The sequence below is a fragment of the Mustela nigripes genome, chromosome 5, assembly GCF_022355385.1.
Source record: "Mustela nigripes isolate SB6536 chromosome 5, MUSNIG.SB6536, whole genome shotgun sequence".
NCBI lineage: Eukaryota > Metazoa > Chordata > Mammalia > Carnivora > Mustelidae > Mustela > Mustela nigripes.
This window is the reverse complement of record NC_081561.1, coordinates 96,668,095-96,689,443: the sequence shown is the minus strand read 5'-3', so window position 1 is coordinate 96,689,443 and position 21,349 is coordinate 96,668,095. Positions and strand designations below refer to the sequence as shown.

Sequence of the window (21,349 nt, the reverse complement as noted above, 5' to 3'; positions counted from 1 at the left end):
TTTAAGTCTTCAAAGTTAAAGATTACTGATAAAACCAGTAATGATTTGGGGCTGAAGCCTACTGTTTTTTAGCTTGTCGCTCTAAGGACCAGTCGCTGTTACTGTGAGCAGAGCTTCTATCCTGGGCACGACCAGCCACGGAATTCCCTGTTAGTCACCTTTCTCGGTAACAAACTGTACATTCAAGGCCTAAAGGTTTTGATTCAGGACGACGAAAATCCCTGATTACGAAATCCAGAGTAGTCGTCCCAATAATAACGTGGGAGAAGCAGGCGCCGCGGTCGCTCTCAATGCTCCCCAAGGAGCAGAGAGAAAAAAGGGCCCCTCGAAGGTGCCCCCGTTCTTGAAGTGGACACAAAACCCTTTACAAAAGTCCTTTTGAGCTACAGGCTTCTGCGCCAGTTGCCCTGGAAGAATCAGGATTTTCAAACGGGCCGCGTCGGAGGCGGGACACACGGTCACCACTCCAGCCCAGTGAGGGCCAGGCGCTGACCAGACCGACCGCTACCGGAGGGTCGTCGCCGGAAGGATGACGTAAAAGGCGTCGCGCCGTGAGTGACGTGAGGCGTAGATCCACGACGGGCTGCGCCTGTCACACCCGCGGCTCGTTGCGGAGGAGGAGCGGGCGCCATGGCGGTTTTGCTGGAGACAACTTTGGGCGACGTCGTCATCGATCTGTACACTGAGGAGCGGCCGCGCGGTGAGACCCGGGCCCCGGTCCCGTCTGGCCCTGGCCCCGATCTCCTTTCCTCACTGTTTCTTCGCTGCCGGGTCCCCTTGACTGGGTTCGAGCTTCTGGGCTACTGGTCCCACGACAGGGCTATTTTATTAGCGGGCCGTGGTTCGAAGAAAAGTTTTTGTGAGGAGCAGCCTCTCTCCTGTATCTGGGGCGAGCCGATCGGGTGGCGGGTGCTTGTGGCATTAAATGCCTGTGATGTGTGCTTGTGTGTGCGGGGAGGGGGGTGGAAATGCCGGCTGCATATACTATGCGCATAGCTTTTGTGGCTATTTATTGAGCTTTACTCGTGAGAGGGACACAACCTGTATTCCTTGGTGTGTAATCAGTAAGTCCTGATGGAAGCGGGAAGGATGGTGTTTGGAGCAGTGAGTGTGAGCATCCCTCCTGGGTGGAGGAAGGGCTGTCCGGAGATGTGCACCGAGCCCTAGCAAACACTCCTCGTCTGCTGTGCGAGACTGTGCCAAGCTCTGGGATAGGCATCTTGTCCTTGACGGTCTAATTTTCTACTGGGAGAAAGAGACCTGGGAGCCCCTTTAAGTGTTGTGTGTCCATTGTAAGTGTTGTAGTTGAAGAATGTAAGTTGCTATGGAAACCAGTGGAGGGAGTAATTCTTCCCCGTTGGAGGCGGGGAGAAGCAAAGCAAGCCAAGAAAGTAGAACACTTGAACTAGCTCTTTCAAAGATGAGTGGGAATGAGGGTGTTTTTTTTGTTTGTTTGTTTGTTTGTTCGGTTTTTTTGTTTGTTTGTTTTTTTAATTTTCTTGGAATTTTCTGGAAACAGCAAGTATTTTGGTATGGCTTGAAAGAATGATACATGAGCTGGAATGGCAAAGTATGAATCTGGTTGTATAAGTTATGTTAGTTAGGTGGATGTGAATAGTCTTGTGTGCCCTACTGATGGCTAGCATCTTTGAAGGTTTTTAAAAGCAGGATTGAGGCATGGCACATATGTTCTAGAAAGATGACAGGCAACAGTGTGGAGACAGTGTCAGAGCTGGAGAAACTAGAGGCCACAGAGTTTAGTTACAATCAGGATCCTGTCCCCCTGGCATGTAGTCTGTCAAAGAGGATGAAACAGAACATACAGTGTTCTTCTGCCATATTACACTCTGTCCTACACTGATTTGTACCCCCCACCCCCAACACTACATGCTCAATTATACTTCCATGCCTTTCTCGTACTGTTGCTTCTACTTCCATGTTTCTTTCTACTGTTGTCCTTTTGGCAAACTTCCTGCTTATCAAGCATGATTTCTTCTGTGAAGCTCTCCCTTGTCCCTGGGCAGAATTAGGTCTGTTTCTTCTGCTCTGAGATCTTTTAAAACAGCATGTAACACATTTTGTTGTATCATTTACCTGTTATCCTGGAATCGTTTGCAAATCTTGTCTTCCCTCAAGAATGGAAACTCCAAGAGGGCAGACACTATGCCTTCCTTCCTTGTCTTTCAATGCTAAGTGCCTGGTGCAGTGCCTGCCACTTTGCACACACTAAAGGCTCATTACTTGATTGACTAATGTATATAAATGTGTTCATTAGTTAGGATTCTCAGTGCAGATGTTAGAAACTCAAACTGGCTTAAACAAAGAAAATAATTGAGTGCTTCCTGTTACTGAGGTAAGCTTGGCTTTAAGAATGGTGGGATCCAGGGATTCAAAGGATATTATAGGCAATTGTATTTTTCATCTCTTGGTTTTCCTTTCCTTTGAATTTGTTTGATACTCTCTTTATATGGGACAGCAGCTGATAAATGAATGGGCCTCTTTCCCCAGGGTTGTGAGGAACTAAAGGGGAGGTAGGGTTATCCTACCTAGTTCACACAGACAGAATAGACAAATAGCGATTCTTCAAAGGTGGTTTGGAAGACTAAAAACATAAGCCTACCCCATTTGTATGTATTTGTAAGCCTGTGACTGGATATTTACTTACATGTATAACTACTTACACTTTATAGTAAATATATCCAGATTTAATTTTCTTCCTCTCTCCCTTCCATTTCTTTCCTTTTTTATTTTTTTTACTTTTTATTATAGAAAACTTATATAAAGAAGAAGAAAGAGTCATGAAAATGAGCCCTCCTGTGCCAATGACCAGTTAATGAACTTGTCAGCACATAACCAATATTGTTTCATTTATACTGGATTCTTTGGTAATAAATCCATTACATGGGACTTATTTAATCTGTGGTTACTTCAGTTTGTATTTCTAATTTTAGTATATGTGCTGCCGAAGCGAGCACCAGTTTGTATTTCTAAAAAGTGATCAAAAAAATAACCACAAATGGCTCAGTTAGTTAAGCCACTGCCTTCGGCTCTTGGGATCAAGTCCTGCATCAGGCTCCCTGCACAGCAGGGAGTCGGCTTCTCCCTCTGACCCTCCACCTTCTCATGCTCTCTCTCTCTCTTATTCTCTCTCTCTCTCAAATAAATAAATAAAATCTTTTTAAAAAAATAACCACAAATCATTTTCACATCTGAAAAAATTGGCAATAATTTTTTGGTATTATTCATATTTCCCTTTTGTCTCGTAAGTGTTTAAAAAATACTTGGTAATTTAAGGACCCAAACAAGGTTCATTTATTATATTGGCTGATACAGCTCTTAAATATCTTTTGATCTATAGAACCCCCCCTTGCCTATTTTTTTTTAAAACCTGTTTGAGTTTAGTTGGCACATAATGTTACATTAGTTTCGGGTGTAAGACAGTAATTCAGTTTCTCTAATCATTATGCTCCGGTTACCACCCCTTTTGCCTATTTTAAAAAACTTTATTTTTTAGAGCAATTTAAGGTTCATAGCAAAACTGAAGGGAAGATATGTAGAGAGATTTTCCGTATACCCCCTATTGCCACGTATGGGAAGCCTCCCCCATTTTCAATATCCCCCACCAGAGTGTACCTTTGTTGTACATTTGTATTATTTGTACTATGTAATACTGTACACACATTACAGTAGTACATTTGATGAACCTATGCTGACATGTCATAACCCATAGTTTACACTGAGGTACAATCCAAGTGTTGTACATTCTATGGATTTGGACAAATATATATGCATATATCCACCATTACAGTATCATACAGAAAAATCATGCTCTCCCTATTTGTTTGCACATCTCTCTGCATCTCCTGGCAACCAGTGATCTTTTACCATATCCATAGATTTGTTTTTTTCCAGAATGTTACATGAATGGAATCATACGGTATGTAGTCTTTACAGATTGGTTTCTTTCAATTTGTAGTATACATTTAAGGTTCTTTCATGTCTTTTCATGGCTTGATAGCTCATTTCTCTTTTGTAACAAATAATAATATTCCATTGTCTGGTTGTACCACATATTATTTATTCAGTCACCTGCTGAAGGACAAGTTGGTTGTTCCCATATTTTGGCAATTGTGAACAAATCCGCTATAAACATGTGTGCAGGTTTTTGTGTGAAAATACATTTTCATCTTCTTTGAGTAAATACCAAGAGGTATATCTGCTAGATTGCTAAATTGTATGGTAAGAATGTGTTTAGTTTTGTAAGAAACTGCCAGTATCTACGAATGGATAAGGAAGATGTGGTGCATATACACTATGGAGTATTATGCCTCCATCAGAAAGGATGAATACCCAACTTTTGTAGCAACATGGACGGGACTAGAAGAGATTATGCTGAGTGAAATAAGTCAAGCAGAGAGAGTCAAGTATCATGTGGTTTCACTTATTTGTGGAGCATAACAAATAGCATGGAGGACATGGGGAGATGGAGAGGAGAAGGGAGTTGAGGGAAATTGGAGGGGGAGATGAACCATGAGAGACTATGGACTCTGAAAAACAACTTGAGGGTTTTGAAGGGGCAGGGAGTGGGAGGTTGGGGAGCCTGGTGGTGGGTATTATGGAGGGCAGGTATTGCATGGAGCACTGGGTGTGGTGTAAAAACAATGAATTCTGTTATGCTGAAAAGAAAAAAAAAAAGAAGAAACTGCCAAGATCTAGATTTATATATGTTATATTGGTTGATATCTTTTAATCTGTAGATTCTTCCCCACCCCACCCCCATTTTTCCCTTAACAACTTCATTTTTTTTTAAGTTTATTTATTTATTTGAGAGAGAGAGAAAGAGAGAATGAGCAGGAGAGGAGCAGAGGGAGAAGGACAAGCAGACTCTGAGTGGAGCCATCACAGGGCTCGATCCCAGGACCCTGAGATCATGACCTGAGCTGAAATAGTCAGAGGCTTAACTGACTGAGCCACCCCAGCACCTCTACCGTATCAATTTTTTGAGAAGGAATCCGAGTAATTTATTTTATAGAATTTCCCTCATTTTGGATTTGACTGATTTTATCCTTGTTGTATATTTAAATGTATTTTTATCTATTCTGTTTCTCATAATTGCCACTTAAGTCTAGTCTTGATAAAGTACAGGTTTAATGTTTTTGGCAAGAATATTTTCATATAAGGTCTTTTGCACTTAAGCTGCATCACATTCAGGAAGCACATCATGTCTGGTTGGTTCTTCCTGTGAAGTTAAAATTGGTTGGTGAGTTCAGGCTTTTCTACCTATTGTGTCTGTTGCAGTGTCCCCATTAGCTTTTCATTTAAAAATTTTGGCAGCCATTGATGATCACTGCCTAGATCCATTATTTTTGTTTTCTTGTTAAAGAACTACTTTTTTGCATTAAACAGTAATCCCAGAAATGTATTTTTCTAGGCAAACAATAAAAATCCTGATACTCAAGCACTTTCAATACCATGGGCCCATCTTGCCCTGCTGGTCTATTTACCCTCTATCACTTTGTATTATCAGAGTGTTACAGAGCTTAGGCTGGTATTTTGGACCCTTCAAAATACATTTATATTTGCATATCCAGACTTATTCATTCTGTCTTCCCAACTTGAAATGCTCACTCTCTACTCTTGGCTTGTGTAGTTCTTTTAATGCCCACCTTAAGCCTCTTTTTAAAGATTTTATATATTTATTTGACAGACAGAGATCACAAGTAGGCAGAGAAGTAGGCAGGGGGAGGGTGAACAGGCTCCCCACTGAGCAGAGAGCCCCATATGGGGCTCGATCCCAGGACCCTGAGATCATGACTTGAGCTGAAGGCAGAGGCTTAACCCACTGAGCCATCCAGGCACCCCTTAAGCCTCTTCTTATTAATTGTGGGGTTTTTTTTAAGTTTTTATTTATTTATTTATTTATTTGACAGAGATAGATCACAAGTAAGCAGGCCGGGGGGTGGGGGGTGGATCTGCTGAGCAGGGAGCCCGATACGGGCCTTGATCCCAGGACCCTGAGATCATGACCTGAGCCGAAGGCAGAGGCTCAACCCACTGAGCCTCTCAGGTGGCGCTTCTTATTAATTGTTATTAATTAAGGTCTTCTAATTTCCCTGGCCAGAAACAATCTCTTTTGAACTCTTGTGGCTTTTTAAAAACCACTTTTTACCATTTTATTATATAAATGGCACAGATGGTATTAGATATATCTGGTCTTGTAACTATTTTTTCTTGGGTGTAAGGACTCTGGATAGCCTAATATGTCTTTCTGTCTGATTTCCAGCTTAGTGTTTGGAGAGTTTGTTAGTGTACAACTAGACTATGAATTTCTTGATGGGAGGGACTATGGTTTAATGGCATTTGTGATAGCAGTGCCAAGCACCTAGAAGAGACTCTGTAAATATTTATTGAGTAATGAGTACATTTATATGAGAAAGCTGCTACATGATAAGTATATGGATTTTTGTGAGGAGCTATTTAGTCATTTAAGAAATTGGTCTCAGATACTTGATTTTCTCTAGTTTATATAATTTGTACCCCTTTTCAGAAACTCAGATTCTTTTCCATTATAGTATCCTCTTTGGGTTTTTTTTTCTCTTGCAGAACTAATCCATTAATAAATGGTTGCCTATCCCAAATACTTGTCAGTTTCCTGTATTAGTTCAGATGCCCAAGAAGTCCTAAGAAAAAGAGAATACAAAGATAAATATATTGAAATATAAAATTTAGGGCACCTGGGTGGCTCAGTGGGTTAAGCCGCTGCCTTCGGCTCAGGTCATGATCTCAGGGTCCTGGGATCGAGTCCCGCATCGGGCTCTCTGCTCAGCAGGGAGCCTGCTTCCTCCTCTTTCTCTCTCTGCCTGCCTCTCTGCCTACTTGTGATCTCTCTCTGTCAAATAAATAAATAAAATCTTTAAAAAAAAATTAAAAAATGAAATATAAAATTTATTGCCTTCTTGTACACTTACATCTTTTTTATGATTTAGGATATTTGACCATTAGGGGTATTTGTTTGATAATTTAGAAATTAAATTATGCCAACTGTGCATTTACTTGGTTTAAAATGTTTTTGTGAACAATTATGATAAATTTACTATTTACTTCTCTTTCAGCCTGCTTGAATTTCCTGAAGTTGTGCAAAATAAAGTATTATAATTATTGTCTTATTCATAATGTACAGGTGAGTTGGTGGATATTAGTCATGTCCTATATTATTGGAACCATTTAGCAAACTCTGTGAATTAACTAAATATCCTATTTATTACAGAGGGATTTTATCATACAAACTGGTGATCCTACAGGGACTGGTCGTGGAGGAGAGTCTGTTTTTGGGTGAGTTCTTTTATTTTTTAAATGAGAAAAAATAGAATTGTCTCAACAGTGTTACCTAACATATTTCAATCTGCATTTTAAAATACAGTTCAAATATAGTTTATTTTTTCAATCTCCCTAAATGTCTATAGCAAAAAAAAAAAAAAAAAAGTATTTTAATCATAGTGGCATTTCTAAAAAGAAATGATAATCCTACTTGTTACTAGTACTTTGCATTTCATGTTGAGAGTACTTATATTTTATAACTTTATTATATGTATTTTCAGTCAACTGTATGGTGATCAAGCAAGCTTTTTCGAGGCTGAAAAAGTGCCAAGAATTAAGCACAAGAAGAAGGGCACTGTGTCCATGGTGAACAATGGCAGTGATCAACATGGATCTCAGGTTAGGAAATGAGTAAGAAGATGAGTTTTTAATATTTTTATTATTATTTTTTTATGTAGAGAATATTTTTTTAAAGATTTTATTTATTTGAGAGAGAGAGAGCATGAGCAAGGGGAGGGGCAAGGGACAGCAGACTCCCTGCTGAGCAGGGAGCCCAATGCAGAGCTCAGTCCCAGGACCCTGGGACCATGACCTGAGCTGAAGGCAGTGACTTAATTGACTGAGCCACCCAGGCACCCCAAGATGAGTTTTGTTTTAAAATGAAGGACTGGAAAGCGCCACAAGGTATCTTTTTAAACTATCCAATAAGAAGAGAATTTTAGGGGCGCCTGGGTGGCTCAGTGGGTTAAAGCCTCTGCGTTCGGCTCAGGTCATGATCTCAGGGACTTGGGATCGAACCCCACATCAGGCTCTCTGCTCAGCGGGAAGCCTGCTTCCCCCTCTCTCTCTCTGCCTGCCTCTCTGCCTGCTTGTGATCTCTGTCTGTCAAATAAATAAAATCCTTAAAAAAAAAAAAAAGAATTTCAAAGATAGTTGTTAGAAGAAAAATATACTGTATATTTTTCTATATAAAGAAGTTATTTTGCTGGGTGCCTAGCTGGCTCAGTCCGTAAAATGTGTGACTCCTCGGGGGTGAGTTTGAGCCCCATGCTGGGTGTAGAGATTACTTACAAATAAAATCTTTTAAAGAAATTACTTTGTTCTTTTTAAAAAATTTATTTAGTTAGTTATATTTTTTTTTATTAGAGAGGGAGGGTCAGAGGGAGAGAGAGAATCCATGCAGGCTCCATGTCCAGCACAGAGTCTGACTCAGGGCTCGATCTCACAACATTGAGATCATGGCCTGAGCTGAAATCAAGAGTCAGATGCTTAACCAATTGAGCCACCCAGTCACCCGAACTTTGTTCTTTTAAATGTAAGTCATGTCCAGTGTCAGGAGTTCAGAAAATAGAGAAAAGTACATGGGAGAAAAATAACATTATCCACATTCTACTATCCATGGATCATCAATGTCCACATTGTGGTCTGTTTTCTTTTGGTATTTATTACTTCAAAACAGATCATGTTGAGAATCTTCCATTCATTGTCTAATCCTGACAACAACCCATTTTTTTCCCCTCACAGTTCACATGTGAAGAAACTGAGCTTTGGTTTGCCCAAGTACTGTATTTTATTTTATTTTATTGTAGAGAAGGAAACTTTTTTTTTTTAAAGATTTTATTTATTTATTTATTTATTTGACAGACAGAGATCACAAGTAGGCAGAGAGGCAGGTAGAGAGAGAGAGGGAAGCAGGCTCCCCGCTGAGCAGAAAGCCCGACGTGGGGCTGGATCCCAGGACACTGGGATCATGACCTGAGCTGAAGGCAGAGTCTTAACCCACTGAGCCATCCAGGTGCCCCTTGCCCAAGTATTTTTAAGAATCAGGGAAGCATCTATGTGTGTATTGATATTTTACATATAAGCTTGTACTTTTTAATTAGTACTAGTACCAAGTGGGTAAGAATCCATGCAGTGAATGTAGAGTATTGCTTTTGTGTATTTTTGTCAGTCTGAAACTGATTTCAGTTTGAATTACAGATTATATATATATATATGTGTGTGTATATTTTTCTATGTTTTTCTATTCAGTTTCTTATTACCACAGGAGATAATCTAGATTACCTTGATGGTGTTCATACAGTGTTTGGTGAGGTGACAGAAGGCATGGACATAATTAAGAAAATTAATGAGACCTTTGTTGACAAGGACTTTGTACCATATCAAGATATCAGGTGTGGTTGCTATCCTGGTGTACTATTCATAAAGTAAAAAAGACCTTTTGTATTTTTATACTTTTACTAATTATTTATAATTGCTTATGTTGGGAGAATTATTAATCCTTAATTTAGTTTTTAAAAATGTGTATTATTGAAAAATATGGCAGAAATACCTAGAGTTAGATATATTGATATTAGAAACATTTTTAGAGTAATGCAGAGTAGTAAATCTAATATCGAACAATGAGAAACAGTAACACTAATTGTGAAAGTATACTCTAGTAACACATACTTGTGCATTAAAATTTAAATGCCTCTGATTTGGGGGCATTAGAAATACTTAAGACATTTGTTATAATCTTTATAAAAAGTAAAACATGGATTCTGAAATAATGCAAATGTAACCTTTGGCCCGGTTTTATTTTGTAAGGATAAATCATACAGTGATTTTAGACGATCCATTTGATGACCCTCCTGATTTATTAATTCCTGATCGGTCACCAGAACCTACGAGGGAACAGCTAGATGTAAGTAGAGTCCTCTTGTGATTGAATGTACATGCATATTAATGCTTTGCATAGATTTTGCTTTTTAGTCTATTAAAACTTCTTCAGAATGACTGTCTTTCTTGATCAGTTCTACTAGGACAAGTTTAGCATTCTTTTTCCCTTCCATAGAGATACTCATTTTTCTAGCTATCTTTTCATATCCCTAATTTCCTTTTTTCAATTTCTGTTCCACTAGAAGAGCCTTAGCTCTGAAAGCTTATGTAAATACCTTGCAAAAATGTTTTTTCTTGTCTTTTAACTCTAGGAGTGTAGCTTTAAGGCTAAGGTAAACTATTATCTTGTAAGGGAGCTTTTCAGCTGAGAATACTCTGGAGCCATGCTAGAACCCAGAAATTTTTGTGGAATAATGCAGACTTTCCCTTCAGATTTTTTAAGGTATAAGTTTCTGTTTATGAAGCTTTCTCAAAGCTGAATTGATCTTCATAGTTGGGATTTGGTGCTTAATTTTTAAGATCATTTATTTTCTGCATTCAGCACTGAGTTGGATACCAGATAGTTTCTTTATAATGCTTATCTTGATTTAACAATAAATTAGAAGCTTCGTCTGGCTCATATTATCAAATTAATTTCAGTCAATTTTCGGAGGCTTGTAAGTTTCAGTTTCTGTTCTAACACATTTGATGGAACTAAGGATAAAGCATCACATCTCCCATGTTTGTCAGATTTTTCCATTTTTTCACTATATGTTTAAGTAACTTCTGCCTTTACAGAGTGGTCGAATAGGAGCAGATGAAGAAATTGATGATTTCAAAGGAAGATCAGCTGAAGAAGTGGAAGAAATAAAGGCGGAAAAAGAGGCCAAAACTCAAGCTATTCTATTAGAAATGGTAAGATGATTATCTTTGTTCAGATAGTTGTTCTGCAGTTTATTTCATATATAACTCATTATGAGTTTACTTTTGGCTCTTTTTTTTTCTTTTTTTTTTTTAAGATAGGGAGAGGGCAGGACTTTGGGGAAAGAGAGGGGAAAAGAATCTCAAGCAGGTTTCACACACAGCATAGAGCCCAATGTGGGGCTTGATCCCCAACCCTGACATAATGACTCAAGCTGAAATTAAGAGTTGGATGCTCATTCAGCTGAGCCACCCAGGCATCCCTATTTTTGGCTCTTTGATAGAGTAATAAAAATTTAAGATTTTTTTTTCTGGATTAAATTTTATATGACATAATACGTGATAGTAAACAAATTTGGTTCCAAAATCAATATAGTGCCAAGTGCCTTTTTAAAAGATGAGTAGTGGATGTACAATTTACAAATATTCATTGAATTTCAGTTGTTTATATTCATCTCATTTTTGAAGAGTGTTTATTAGACCAAATATTATTTAAAGAATAATTCTTTTGGGGCACCCAAAAGAATTGGGAGCTCAGTGGGTTAAAGCTCTGCCTTTGGCTCAGGTCATGGTCCCAGGTTCCTGAGATGGAGCCCCACATGGGGCTCTCTGCTCCATAGGGAGCCTGCTTCCTCCTTTTTCTCTCTGCCTACCTCTCTGCCTACTTGTGATCTCTGTCAAATAAATAAATAAAACTTTATTTTTTTTAGAGCTATTTTAGGTTTATTTATTTATGTATTTAAAATATTTTATTTATTTATTTGAGAGAGAGAGAACAGGAGCAGGGGGAGGGACGGAGGGAGAGGGAAAAGCAGACTCCATGCTGAGCAGGGAGCCAGATATGGGGCTCAATTGTGGGACTCTGGGATCATGACCTGAGCTGAAAGCAGATGCTTAATTAACCTACTAAGGTACCTAGGTGCCCCACTGTTTTAGGTTTATAAAAAAAAATTGAACAGAAAGTATAGAGAATTCCTGGGTAGCTCTCTACCCCTCCCCAACAGTTTTCTTATTAACATCTTGCATTAGTGTGGTACAGTTGGTAAGCCAGTATCGATATATTATTAAGTAAAGTCCATAATTTACATTAAGTTTTATTCTTTGTATACATTCTGTGGGTTTTGAGAAATGTATAATGATATATATCTACCATTATAGTATCATAGAGCGTAGTTTCACTGCCCTAAAAATCCCTGTGTATTCATCTCTCCCTGCCTGAACCCCTGGCAACCACTGATCTTTTTTTTTTTTTTAAAGATTTTATTTATTTATTTGACAGACAAGAGATCACAAGTAAGCAGAGAGGCAGGCAGAGAGAAAGGAAGGGAAACAGGCTCTCTGCTGAGCAGAGAGCCCGATGTGGGGCTCGATCCCAGGACCCTGGGATCATGACCTGAGCTGAAGGCAGAGGCTTATTAACCCACTGAGCCACCCAGGCGCCCCACCACTGATCTTTTGTTTTGTATTGTTTTATTTTTGTTTATTTAAAGATTTTATGTATTCATTTGGGGTGGGGTGGAGTGGGGACAAGATTATCAGGGAGAGACAGAGGCAGAGGACAGAAGCAGTCTCCCTGCTGAGCAAGGAGCCTGATGCAGTACTTGATCCCAGGACTCGGGATTGTGATCTGAGCTGAAGGCAGATGCTTAACCGACTGAGCCCCCGGGAACCCCCACTGATCTTTTTATTGTCTGCATACTTGTGTGTTTTCCAGAATGTCATACTGTTGGAATCATACAGTATATAGCCTTTTAAGATTGACTTCTTCCACTTAGCCATATGCATTTAACTTTCCTCCATGTCTTTTTGTGGCTTGATAGCTAATTTCTTTTGATCACAAAATTGTATTCCATTGTTTGGATGTACCACAGTTTGTTTATCCATTTACCTATTAAAAAATGTCTTGATTGCTTCCAAGTTTTGGCAAGTATGACTAAAGCTGCAATAAACTTTTGTATGCAGGTTTTTGTATAGATAGATGTTTTAACTCATTTGGATAAATATCTAAAGGTGCAATTACTGGAATTTATGGTAAGATTGTTTATCTTTTTAAGAAACTGCCAAGCTTGTCTTCCAAACTGGCTGTCCGTTTTGTATTCCCACTAGTAATGATTGAGAGTTCCAGGGATGCCTAGGTGGCTCAGTTGGCTAAGCATCTGTCTTAGGTTCAGGTCATGATCCCAAGGTCCTGGGATTAAGTCCCCCATCTGGCTTCTTGTACAGCAGGGAGCCTGCTTCTCTTCCTGCCTCCCACTCCCACTGCTTGTGTGCATGTGCTCTCTCGCTCTCTGAAAAATAATTAAAATCTTTAAAAAAAAATTGATTGAGAGTTCCTGTTGATCAACATCCTTGTCAGCATTTGGTGTTGTCGGTGTTTTGGATTTTTAGCCATTCTAATAGGTGATCCTGTGTTGTTTTGATATTCAGTATTAATAGGTTTCATCTTTTTTTTTTCCTTTTAAGTTTTGTTTATATAAGTAATCTTGGGGCTTGAACTCATTACTGTAAGATCAAGAGTCATATATTCCTCTGACTAAACCAGCTGGGTACTGCCATTTTCTTTTTTGAAGTAAGTTCTGTGCCCAGCCATGAGACTTGAACTCACGACCATGAGATTGAGAGTCATATGTCTACCACCTGAGTGAGACAGGTGCCCCCTATCTTCTGTTTTTATTTTTAAATTTTTATCATTATTATATTTTTAATGTGGGGCTTGAACTCATGACCCTGAGATCAAGACCTGAGCTTAGATCAAAAGTCGGACGCTTAACTGACTGAGCCATGCAGGCATCCCTAAGGTTTTATTTTTAAGTAATCTCTACACCCAGTGTGTGGCTCAAACTTAGAACTCCAATATCAGGAGTTACATGTCCCACTGACTGAGCCAGCCAGGTGCCCCCCTTATAGTATTTTAAAGTTACTTTTGACTAAGTAGTGTAGCTAATTCTTTTTTAACTCAATAACCTTTTTTTGTTTTTCCTTTTGTGCTTCCTTTAGATGTAGTATTATAGGTGCTTTTCAGATAATAGGGACGCCTGGGTGGCTCAGTTGGTTGGGCAGCTGCCTTCGGCTCGGGTCATGATCCCAGCATCCTGGGATCAAGTCCCGCATGGGGCTCCTTGCTCGGCGGGGAGCCTGCTTCTCCCTCTGCCTCTGTCTACCTGTGCTCTCACTCTCTCTCTCTCTGATAAATAGATGAAATCTTTAAAAAAATAATAAATAATAAATAAATAAATTTTAAAAAGAGATAATAATCTATGTCCAATAGAGCAAATCAGTAAAGAGATCACAAGTAAGCAGAGAGGCAGGCAGAGAGAAAGGAAGGGAAACAGGCTCTCTGCTGAGCAGAGAGCCCGATGTGGGGCTCGATCCCAGGACCCTGAGATCATGACCTGAGCTGAAGGCAGAGGCTCAACCCACTGAGCCACCCAGGTGCCCCTAAAAGATTTTATTTATTTGACAGAGATCACAAGTAGGCAGAGAGGCGGGCAGAGAGAGAGGGGGAAGCTCAGGACCCTGGGATCATGACCCGAGCCAAAGGCAGAGGCTTTAACCCACTGAGCCACCCAGGTGTCCCTTGAAATCATACTTAGATTTCTTTTACTAAGCCTGTAGTAGATTTCTTTTTTTTTTAATTTTTAAAATTAAAAAAAAAATTTTTTTCTGTAGTAGATTTCTAATATAAATTTAGCTGTTTAGAGAAATCAGCATTTTGGGCTAGATAGGGTATTTAGAAAAGAAACAACAAAGGAATTGATTTAAATTTTTGTTTACTTATGATTTAGGTGGGAGACCTACCTGATGCAGATATTAAACCTCCAGAAAATGTGCTGTTTGTGTGTAAACTGAATCCGGTGACCACTGATGAAGATCTGGAGATAATATTCTCAAGATTTGGACCAATAAGAAGGTAATCTCTAGAGTTAGAGATTTTAGAAAAGCTAGGTATTGGTGATTTTCTAAGAACATTTTTTGATGAATCTGTGAATTTTGTAGTGATGGATTTTACAGATAAATCTTTTTACAGTGGGGAAGAAAAATATGTATGTATATGTGTATATGTGTGTACATACAAATATATATACATAAGTACATATATATACACACACACATAATTGACTGATTGTCCCACTTCCAACACACACATTTTTGCTTTAAAACAAGAAGTGAATGGAACAGTTCTCCTCATTTCATGTTTTTAAAATGAGACTTATGGGGCGCCTGGGTGGCTCAGTTGGTTAAATGTCTGCCTTCGGCTCAGGTCTTGCATGGTTCTCGGATCGAGCCCGACATCGGGCTATCTGTTCAGCAGGAGGCTGCTTCTTCCTTTCCCTGCTGCTTCCCCTGCTTGTACTTTCCATCTCTTTGTCAAATAAATAAATAAAATCTTAAAAAAATAAAATAAAACGAGACTTACGATATGTGAGAAAATGGACAAGCTGCATGGTTTTCAATTCCCATCTTATTGGCTCTTTTACTTGATTGAAGTCTAATAGCTATACTTAAGGGTGGAATTTAAGCTTGATTTATATTAAAATTCAAAAACTACAAAGCATAAACTTATTAAACATGTATATATGTATGAATGTGCCTACATTATTTTGTAGTAACATTAGGTATTCTATAATTCATCTACATTTGGACCAGAAGTGAATTATGACTTGAAGGGTTTTTTAGCAGGGGTTTACTTTTGGCACAGGGAAGTAAATAATTTTATCTTATACTTTCTTCAGTGCATTAGAAATTGAGGACTGTAGGCCAAGATTGGGCATTTAGAGGAGAATTGAGATAATTTTGTTACTATACCAGTGAACTATTTTCTTTTAATTGTTATTGAAGAAATTTGGAGGAATATAGTTCCATGGTTTGACTTTTTTTTTATGAGGTTTTGTGTTTTTTTTTTAAGATTTTATTTATTTATTTGTCAGGGAGAGAGAATGAGCAGGGGGAACACTGGGCAGAGGGAGAAGCAGGCTCCCTGCTGAGCTAGGAGCCGGATACAGGACTTGATCCCAGGACCCTGGGATCATGACCTGAGCCTAACACAGTCACTTAACCAACTGAGCCACCCAAGTGCCCCCATGAAAGGTTATTTTTTGAGGATATATTTTTTAAAGGATTATTTGTTGATTGATTTATTTGTGTGAAAGAAAGAGAGGCAGAGGGAGAAGCAGACACCCTACTGAGCAGGACCCTGGGATCATGACCTGAGCCAAGGGCAGATGCTTGACTGAGCCACTTAGGCACCCCCTAACTTTGACTTTTAATTACTGGCTTATTTTGTTCTTCACTTTTGAAGAGTAAAAGTGAATGATTTTTCTTTAAAAGTCACTTTTTCCAAACTTTTTCAGTTGTGAAGTTATTCGGGATTGGAAGACAGGAGAATCCCTCTGTTATGCTTTTATTGAATTTGAAAAGGTAGGTCATAATATATATACTTTAAGTTTATATTTATTTTGTTCTTATATAGCGTTAAAATGTGAAAAATTATAGAACTCCATTGTCTCTGAAATTAGAAAATTAGTTTAACCTTTCTCTAGGCACCCAAGAAAGATAATTTTATATATTCAAATAGAGGGTAAATTCAACATCTTTGGGTGTTAATATGTATACCTTTACATGAGGATCAGGTGCAGTCTGAGTTTATGTGTCTTTGAAACTTTAAAGTTTTAGGTGAAGTCCTTCACATTGTATAAGTGATTTTTCAGCATTGTTTATGTAGATCCATAATTGAGTAATAGAGAACTGGGCTGAGTATAAAGTTCTAGATATTAACCCAAGCTCTGTCACTGACCACCTATTTTATGGTGTTTGTCAGTTTGTTTAGAACTCTTATTTCTAGGCATTACCCTCCTTATAAATTCAACTTAAATATTGGATTAAATAGTATCTATAATAATAATGATAGCTTATGTCACTCAGATAACTTTCTTTAAGTCAGGCATTACACTTTTTGACCTGCATTTAACCCTCACAACTCGATGAGATAGGTACTTTCCTTCTTTTCCAAATAAGTAAACTGAGACATATAGTAGTCATGTGACTTGATTAAAATCATGCCACTAGTGAATGTCATAGCTGGGATTTGAATTTAGAAAAGTCTGACTCTGTTCTTATTGCTTTTAGCCACTATCAGAGGCTGTGTCATTTCTTTAAGCAGCATTGGACTGATGTGTATCTAGTTGAAGTTCCTTCTAACTGATAGTTATTCCAGAACATTTATCAAATACCTTCTGTATATCAGGCACTGCGATTCGAAGAAAAAAACTTAGTAGAATTCCAGAGGCCCTCCATATCACTGCTACTTCTAACATCATAGATCTGTTTTGTCTAATTTTAAACTTGATATAAATGTAAACACAGTACGTGTTTTTTGTCTCCAGCATCTTTAGCTTACGTGTTATATTTGTAAGATTTATATATTGTTACATGTAGCTTTTTTTTTTTTTAAAGATTGTATTTATTCATTTGACAGACAGAGATCACAAGTAGGCAGAGGGGCAGGCAGAGAGAGAGAGAGGGGGAAACAGACTCGCCTCCGAGGAGAGAGCCTGATGCGGGCCGGATCCCAGGACCCTGGGATCACGACCCAAGCCAAAGGCAGAGCCTCTAACCCACTGAGCCCTCCAGGTGCCCCGATTACATGTAGCTTTTATTAACCTTTTTCGTTAATTTCCATTGACATGATATTTCATTGTGTGTATATGGATTTTTGTTGCCATATAGTATTTTATTTTATTATAATCTAAAACAATTTAGATTTCCATTCAACTGTTATGGACACTTGGGTCCTTTGTAGTTTTGAGTCATTATGAATGGTTTTACTGTAAACCATTTCTTTCATATGTTTTGGTGTACATATATATGCATTTCTGTTGGGTATGTACCTATGAGTGAATTGCTAGGTCATAGGACAGTTGTGGGTGTAGTAGATTATTTCAGTCAGTTTTTCAGAATGGTTATACTTTTTTTTTCTCCAAAGTGGTTATACTAATTTTCACTTCCATTAGCAATGTGTGAGAGTCCCTGTCATCTTGTATCTTTACCAGTTCTTAGTATGATCAGTCTTAAATTTTTATCCATTCTAGTGAGTGTGTAGTGGTATCTTAATGATGGCTTTATTTTGCATTTCCCTTGTTGTGCCTCCTTTCATATGATTATTGCATTTGGATGTCCTTTTTCTTAATTTTTTATTTTTTATTATTAATTTATTTATTTGACAGACAGAGATCACAAGTAGTCAGAGAGGCAGGCAGAGAGAGAGGACGGGAAGCAGGCTCCCCTCCGAGCAGAGAGCCCAATTCGGGGCTCGATCCCAGGACTCTGGGATTATAACCTGTGCTGAAGGCAGAGGCTTTAACTCACTGAGCCACCCAGGCGCCCCTGGATGTCTTTTTCTTTTTTTCTTTTTAATCTTTCTTTTTTTTAAAAAAAGATTTTATTTATTTATTTGACAGACAGAGATCACAAGTAGGCAGAGAGGCAGGCAGAGAGAGGAGAAAGCAGGCGCTCCACTTTTTGACTGGATGCCTTTTTCTTGATTTATAAGGATTGTTTACATTTTCTGGATATAAGCTTATTTTTTAGTTGTATGTGTTACAAGTATCTTCTCTATAGATTTGCCTTTTTACCATTTTTAATGGCAGCTTTGGATAAGCAGAAATTTCTGATTTTTAGTTCAGTTTGTCAATATTTTTCTTACGGCTAGTTTTTAAAAGCTTTGCCTACCCCACAGACATGAGAATATTCTCCAGTGTTACCTTTAGAAGGTTTGCTGTGAAATTATCTTTCCCATTTAGATCTGTAAGTTGATTTTTCAGTGTTATGTGTATCATATTAAATTTCATTTTTTCTTACATTGGATAACAAGGCGACTCATAGTTTATTAAAAAGGTTTTCCTATCCACACAGCCTGGCAGTGCCATCTTTGTCATAAATCAGGTGCCTACATAAGTGTGAAGTATCTGAGAACTTTCTCTTTAGAGAAGTGGTGCAGTGATGCAGTTATGCCTGTCCAAGTATATAGATTCGTCGAGCATGCATTGATTGTTGGGATGTCTGGCTGGCTTGGTCAGTAGAGCATGCGACTCTTGGGTCATGAGTTTGAGCCCCATGTTGGGTGTAAATGTTACTTAAAAAAAGAAATATGCTGATTGCTTATCATGTGCCAGATGATGTTCTAAATGATGTAGTACAGAGATAAATAAAGCTTGGTTTGTATCTTTATGCAGTTTATAATCCATTTAACTCTTGACATACATGGTAAATAAATAAATTATAACTAGTTTGTTTTTTTTTTTAAATCTTCTCTGAACTGTCTCCAGTAAGTTGTGAGCACACCACCAAAGAATATGTTTCCAGAGTGCCTGGGTGGCTCAGTGGGTTAAGCCTCTGCCTTCAGCTCAGGTCATGATCTCAGGAACTTGGGATCAAGGCCCACATTGGGCTCTCTGCTCAGCGGGAAGCCTGCTTCCCCCTCTCTCTCTGCCTGCCTCTCTGCCTACTTGTGATCTCTCTCTTGTCAAATAAATAAAAATCTTAAAAAAAAAAAAAAAAGAGAATATGTTTCCAGGAATATAGGAGATACTTGTTCAGTGCTGGGTTAAAATGCATCACTTCTAATCTTCAGATGTCAGAAATGGAGATACCGGGTTTGTGAAGTTGTTGACAGGAAGAATCTTTATGTAACACGGACCTTGGTATCTCTGGCCCACAGTCCATTATCCACACCCTTGGGAGTAGCTAAGTTTCTGATTTCAGGTTTTTTCAGAACTTAGAAAGGTGAAGTGTGTATGTGTGTGTATGTACACACACGTCTATGGACTATATAATACTCTTCTGGGTCAGCACTCTAATCATTCAGAGAATATTTCTGCACTGAAACTAATGCATATTGACACTAAGTGGAATAAATCAAGGCCATGGTCTTCTGTTGGGTCCAATTTTGTTGTCAAATGGATTTTTAACACCAAGTTTATAACAACAGCTTTCAACTTTCAGAGTATTTTCGGGTTTTGAATGAAAGGGTTTGTGAAGGGACGTGGACAGCACAGTTTGTAAACGTATGTATGTCCACTACAGTCACACTGCCTCAGCTCAAGTCGTGGCTTTCCCCTTTGCCAGCTGACCTTTGGCAACTTCCGTACCTTTCTAAACCAATGTGTTCTCTTCAAGAAAATGGCAATAATGGTAGGTAGTACTTCATACGCTTGTTATCAGAGTTAACTGAGCCCATAGATGCAGAACTTGCAGCAGCATCTGGGGTGTGACAGACACTCAAAATTAGTGTTCATAACAACACGTGTGGTATTTTCAGTATTTGTTCTCGCTGCAGAAATCTTTCCCATGAAGATTTATGCTTGAGTTTTTATAATTACTATCAGGAAGAAGATTGTGAGAAAGCGTTCTTCAAAATGGACAATGTACTTATAGATGACAGAAGAATACATGTGGATTTTAGCCAGTCTGTTGCAAAGGTTAAATGGAAAGGAAAAGGTATGTTGTTCAGCTTCCTTTGTTTCTGTTCACTGTGGATGTATGTGCATGCGTGTGTGTTTGTGCTGTACCTCCTTTGCCTTAGTGCTGTTTATTAGGAGAAATGTTCATTGATGGAACTTCTGCCATTTATGGTTTCATGTAGCTGATAACAAGAATCTAGGGTACCAGGGGAGTGTGTGTGAGTGTATATTTGTGTATTTAAGCTGATGGTGAATATATTCACTATCTTTGCGTTAAAAAATATAATTACCCATTGCAAACGCGGCATATTTGCAAAGTAATGATTTTGGTGGTTGTGGTGGCTTGGTTCTCCTAGGAGCAAAACTCTTAAGTTTTTTTCAAAGTTTGTTTTAGTTGTCATATGGTACAAAATTGAAAAGGTGGTATAAAAAACTCTCCCTTCCACTCTTGCCCCTCATCTTTCCAATTTCCCTTCCCAGAGGTAACCGCTCTTATCTGTTCTTGTATTATTTTCCACATATATTCTTTGAACATACATACAAATATATTTACTTTATGTTAGAATTTCCTCTTATTTCATATTTTTATTGCCATGTAGGTTTCATGTATATTTATAGCTTTTTCTTTTAAAAAAGGAAGTATGTATATTTTGTACATATATTTTTCAACTTGGGAGTAGAGGGGCTGCATAGGATGCTTTTTCCTGGCCCTGCCAGTGAAGGCCAGTCAAGACGTAACAGTAGGTCCTGTTTTTCTGAAGGGATTGTTGATTTCATTTTTGGCACTTGGGAGGGACACTCCCTTTTCACACCCTTTAATGAACATCTATGTACATTCCTGATGTTGTGCTATCTGCTTGGTGCTCTGTTGAGATTTTGGTCCATGTCTCTTTTGACAGATCAGAGAAGTTTAAAGCCTCACTTATTCCAAACTTCTAAGCCTCTCAGATCTCAGACTCCTGTCTCAAGCCCTCAGTTTCCTTTGGACCTAAATTTCTCATGGAGTTAATGGC

At 38.5% G+C, this 21,349-nt stretch overlaps 1 protein-coding gene across 2 annotated transcripts in view; it reads left to right on the top strand.

Annotated features, from left to right (window-relative positions):
* Window positions 1–572: 572 nt before the first annotated feature.
* Window positions 573–21,349, top strand: part of PPIL4 (peptidylprolyl isomerase like 4) — a 33,297-nt gene continuing 12,520 nt past the window's right edge. Inside the window, exons 1-11 of one of the 2 annotated variants that reach the window (XM_059400922.1) lie at window positions 612–700; window positions 2,770–2,885; window positions 7,113–7,180; window positions 7,268–7,332; window positions 7,599–7,716; window positions 9,349–9,491; window positions 9,907–10,003; window positions 10,756–10,872; window positions 14,664–14,788; window positions 16,230–16,296; window positions 20,262–20,373. In XM_059400922.1, the coding sequence (XP_059256905.1) occupies window positions 2,834–2,885; window positions 7,113–7,180; window positions 7,268–7,332; window positions 7,599–7,716; window positions 9,349–9,491; window positions 9,907–10,003; window positions 10,756–10,872; window positions 14,664–14,788; window positions 16,230–16,296; window positions 20,262–20,373 (964 nt within the window). In that variant the 5' untranslated portion in view covers window positions 612–700; window positions 2,770–2,833. Of the gene's footprint in view, window positions 701–2,769; window positions 2,886–7,112; window positions 7,181–7,267; window positions 7,333–7,598; window positions 7,717–9,348; window positions 9,492–9,906; window positions 10,004–10,755; window positions 10,873–14,663; window positions 14,789–16,229; window positions 16,297–20,261; window positions 20,374–21,349 lie in introns of both variants that reach the window. The other variant, XM_059400921.1, reaches the window with a different exon arrangement.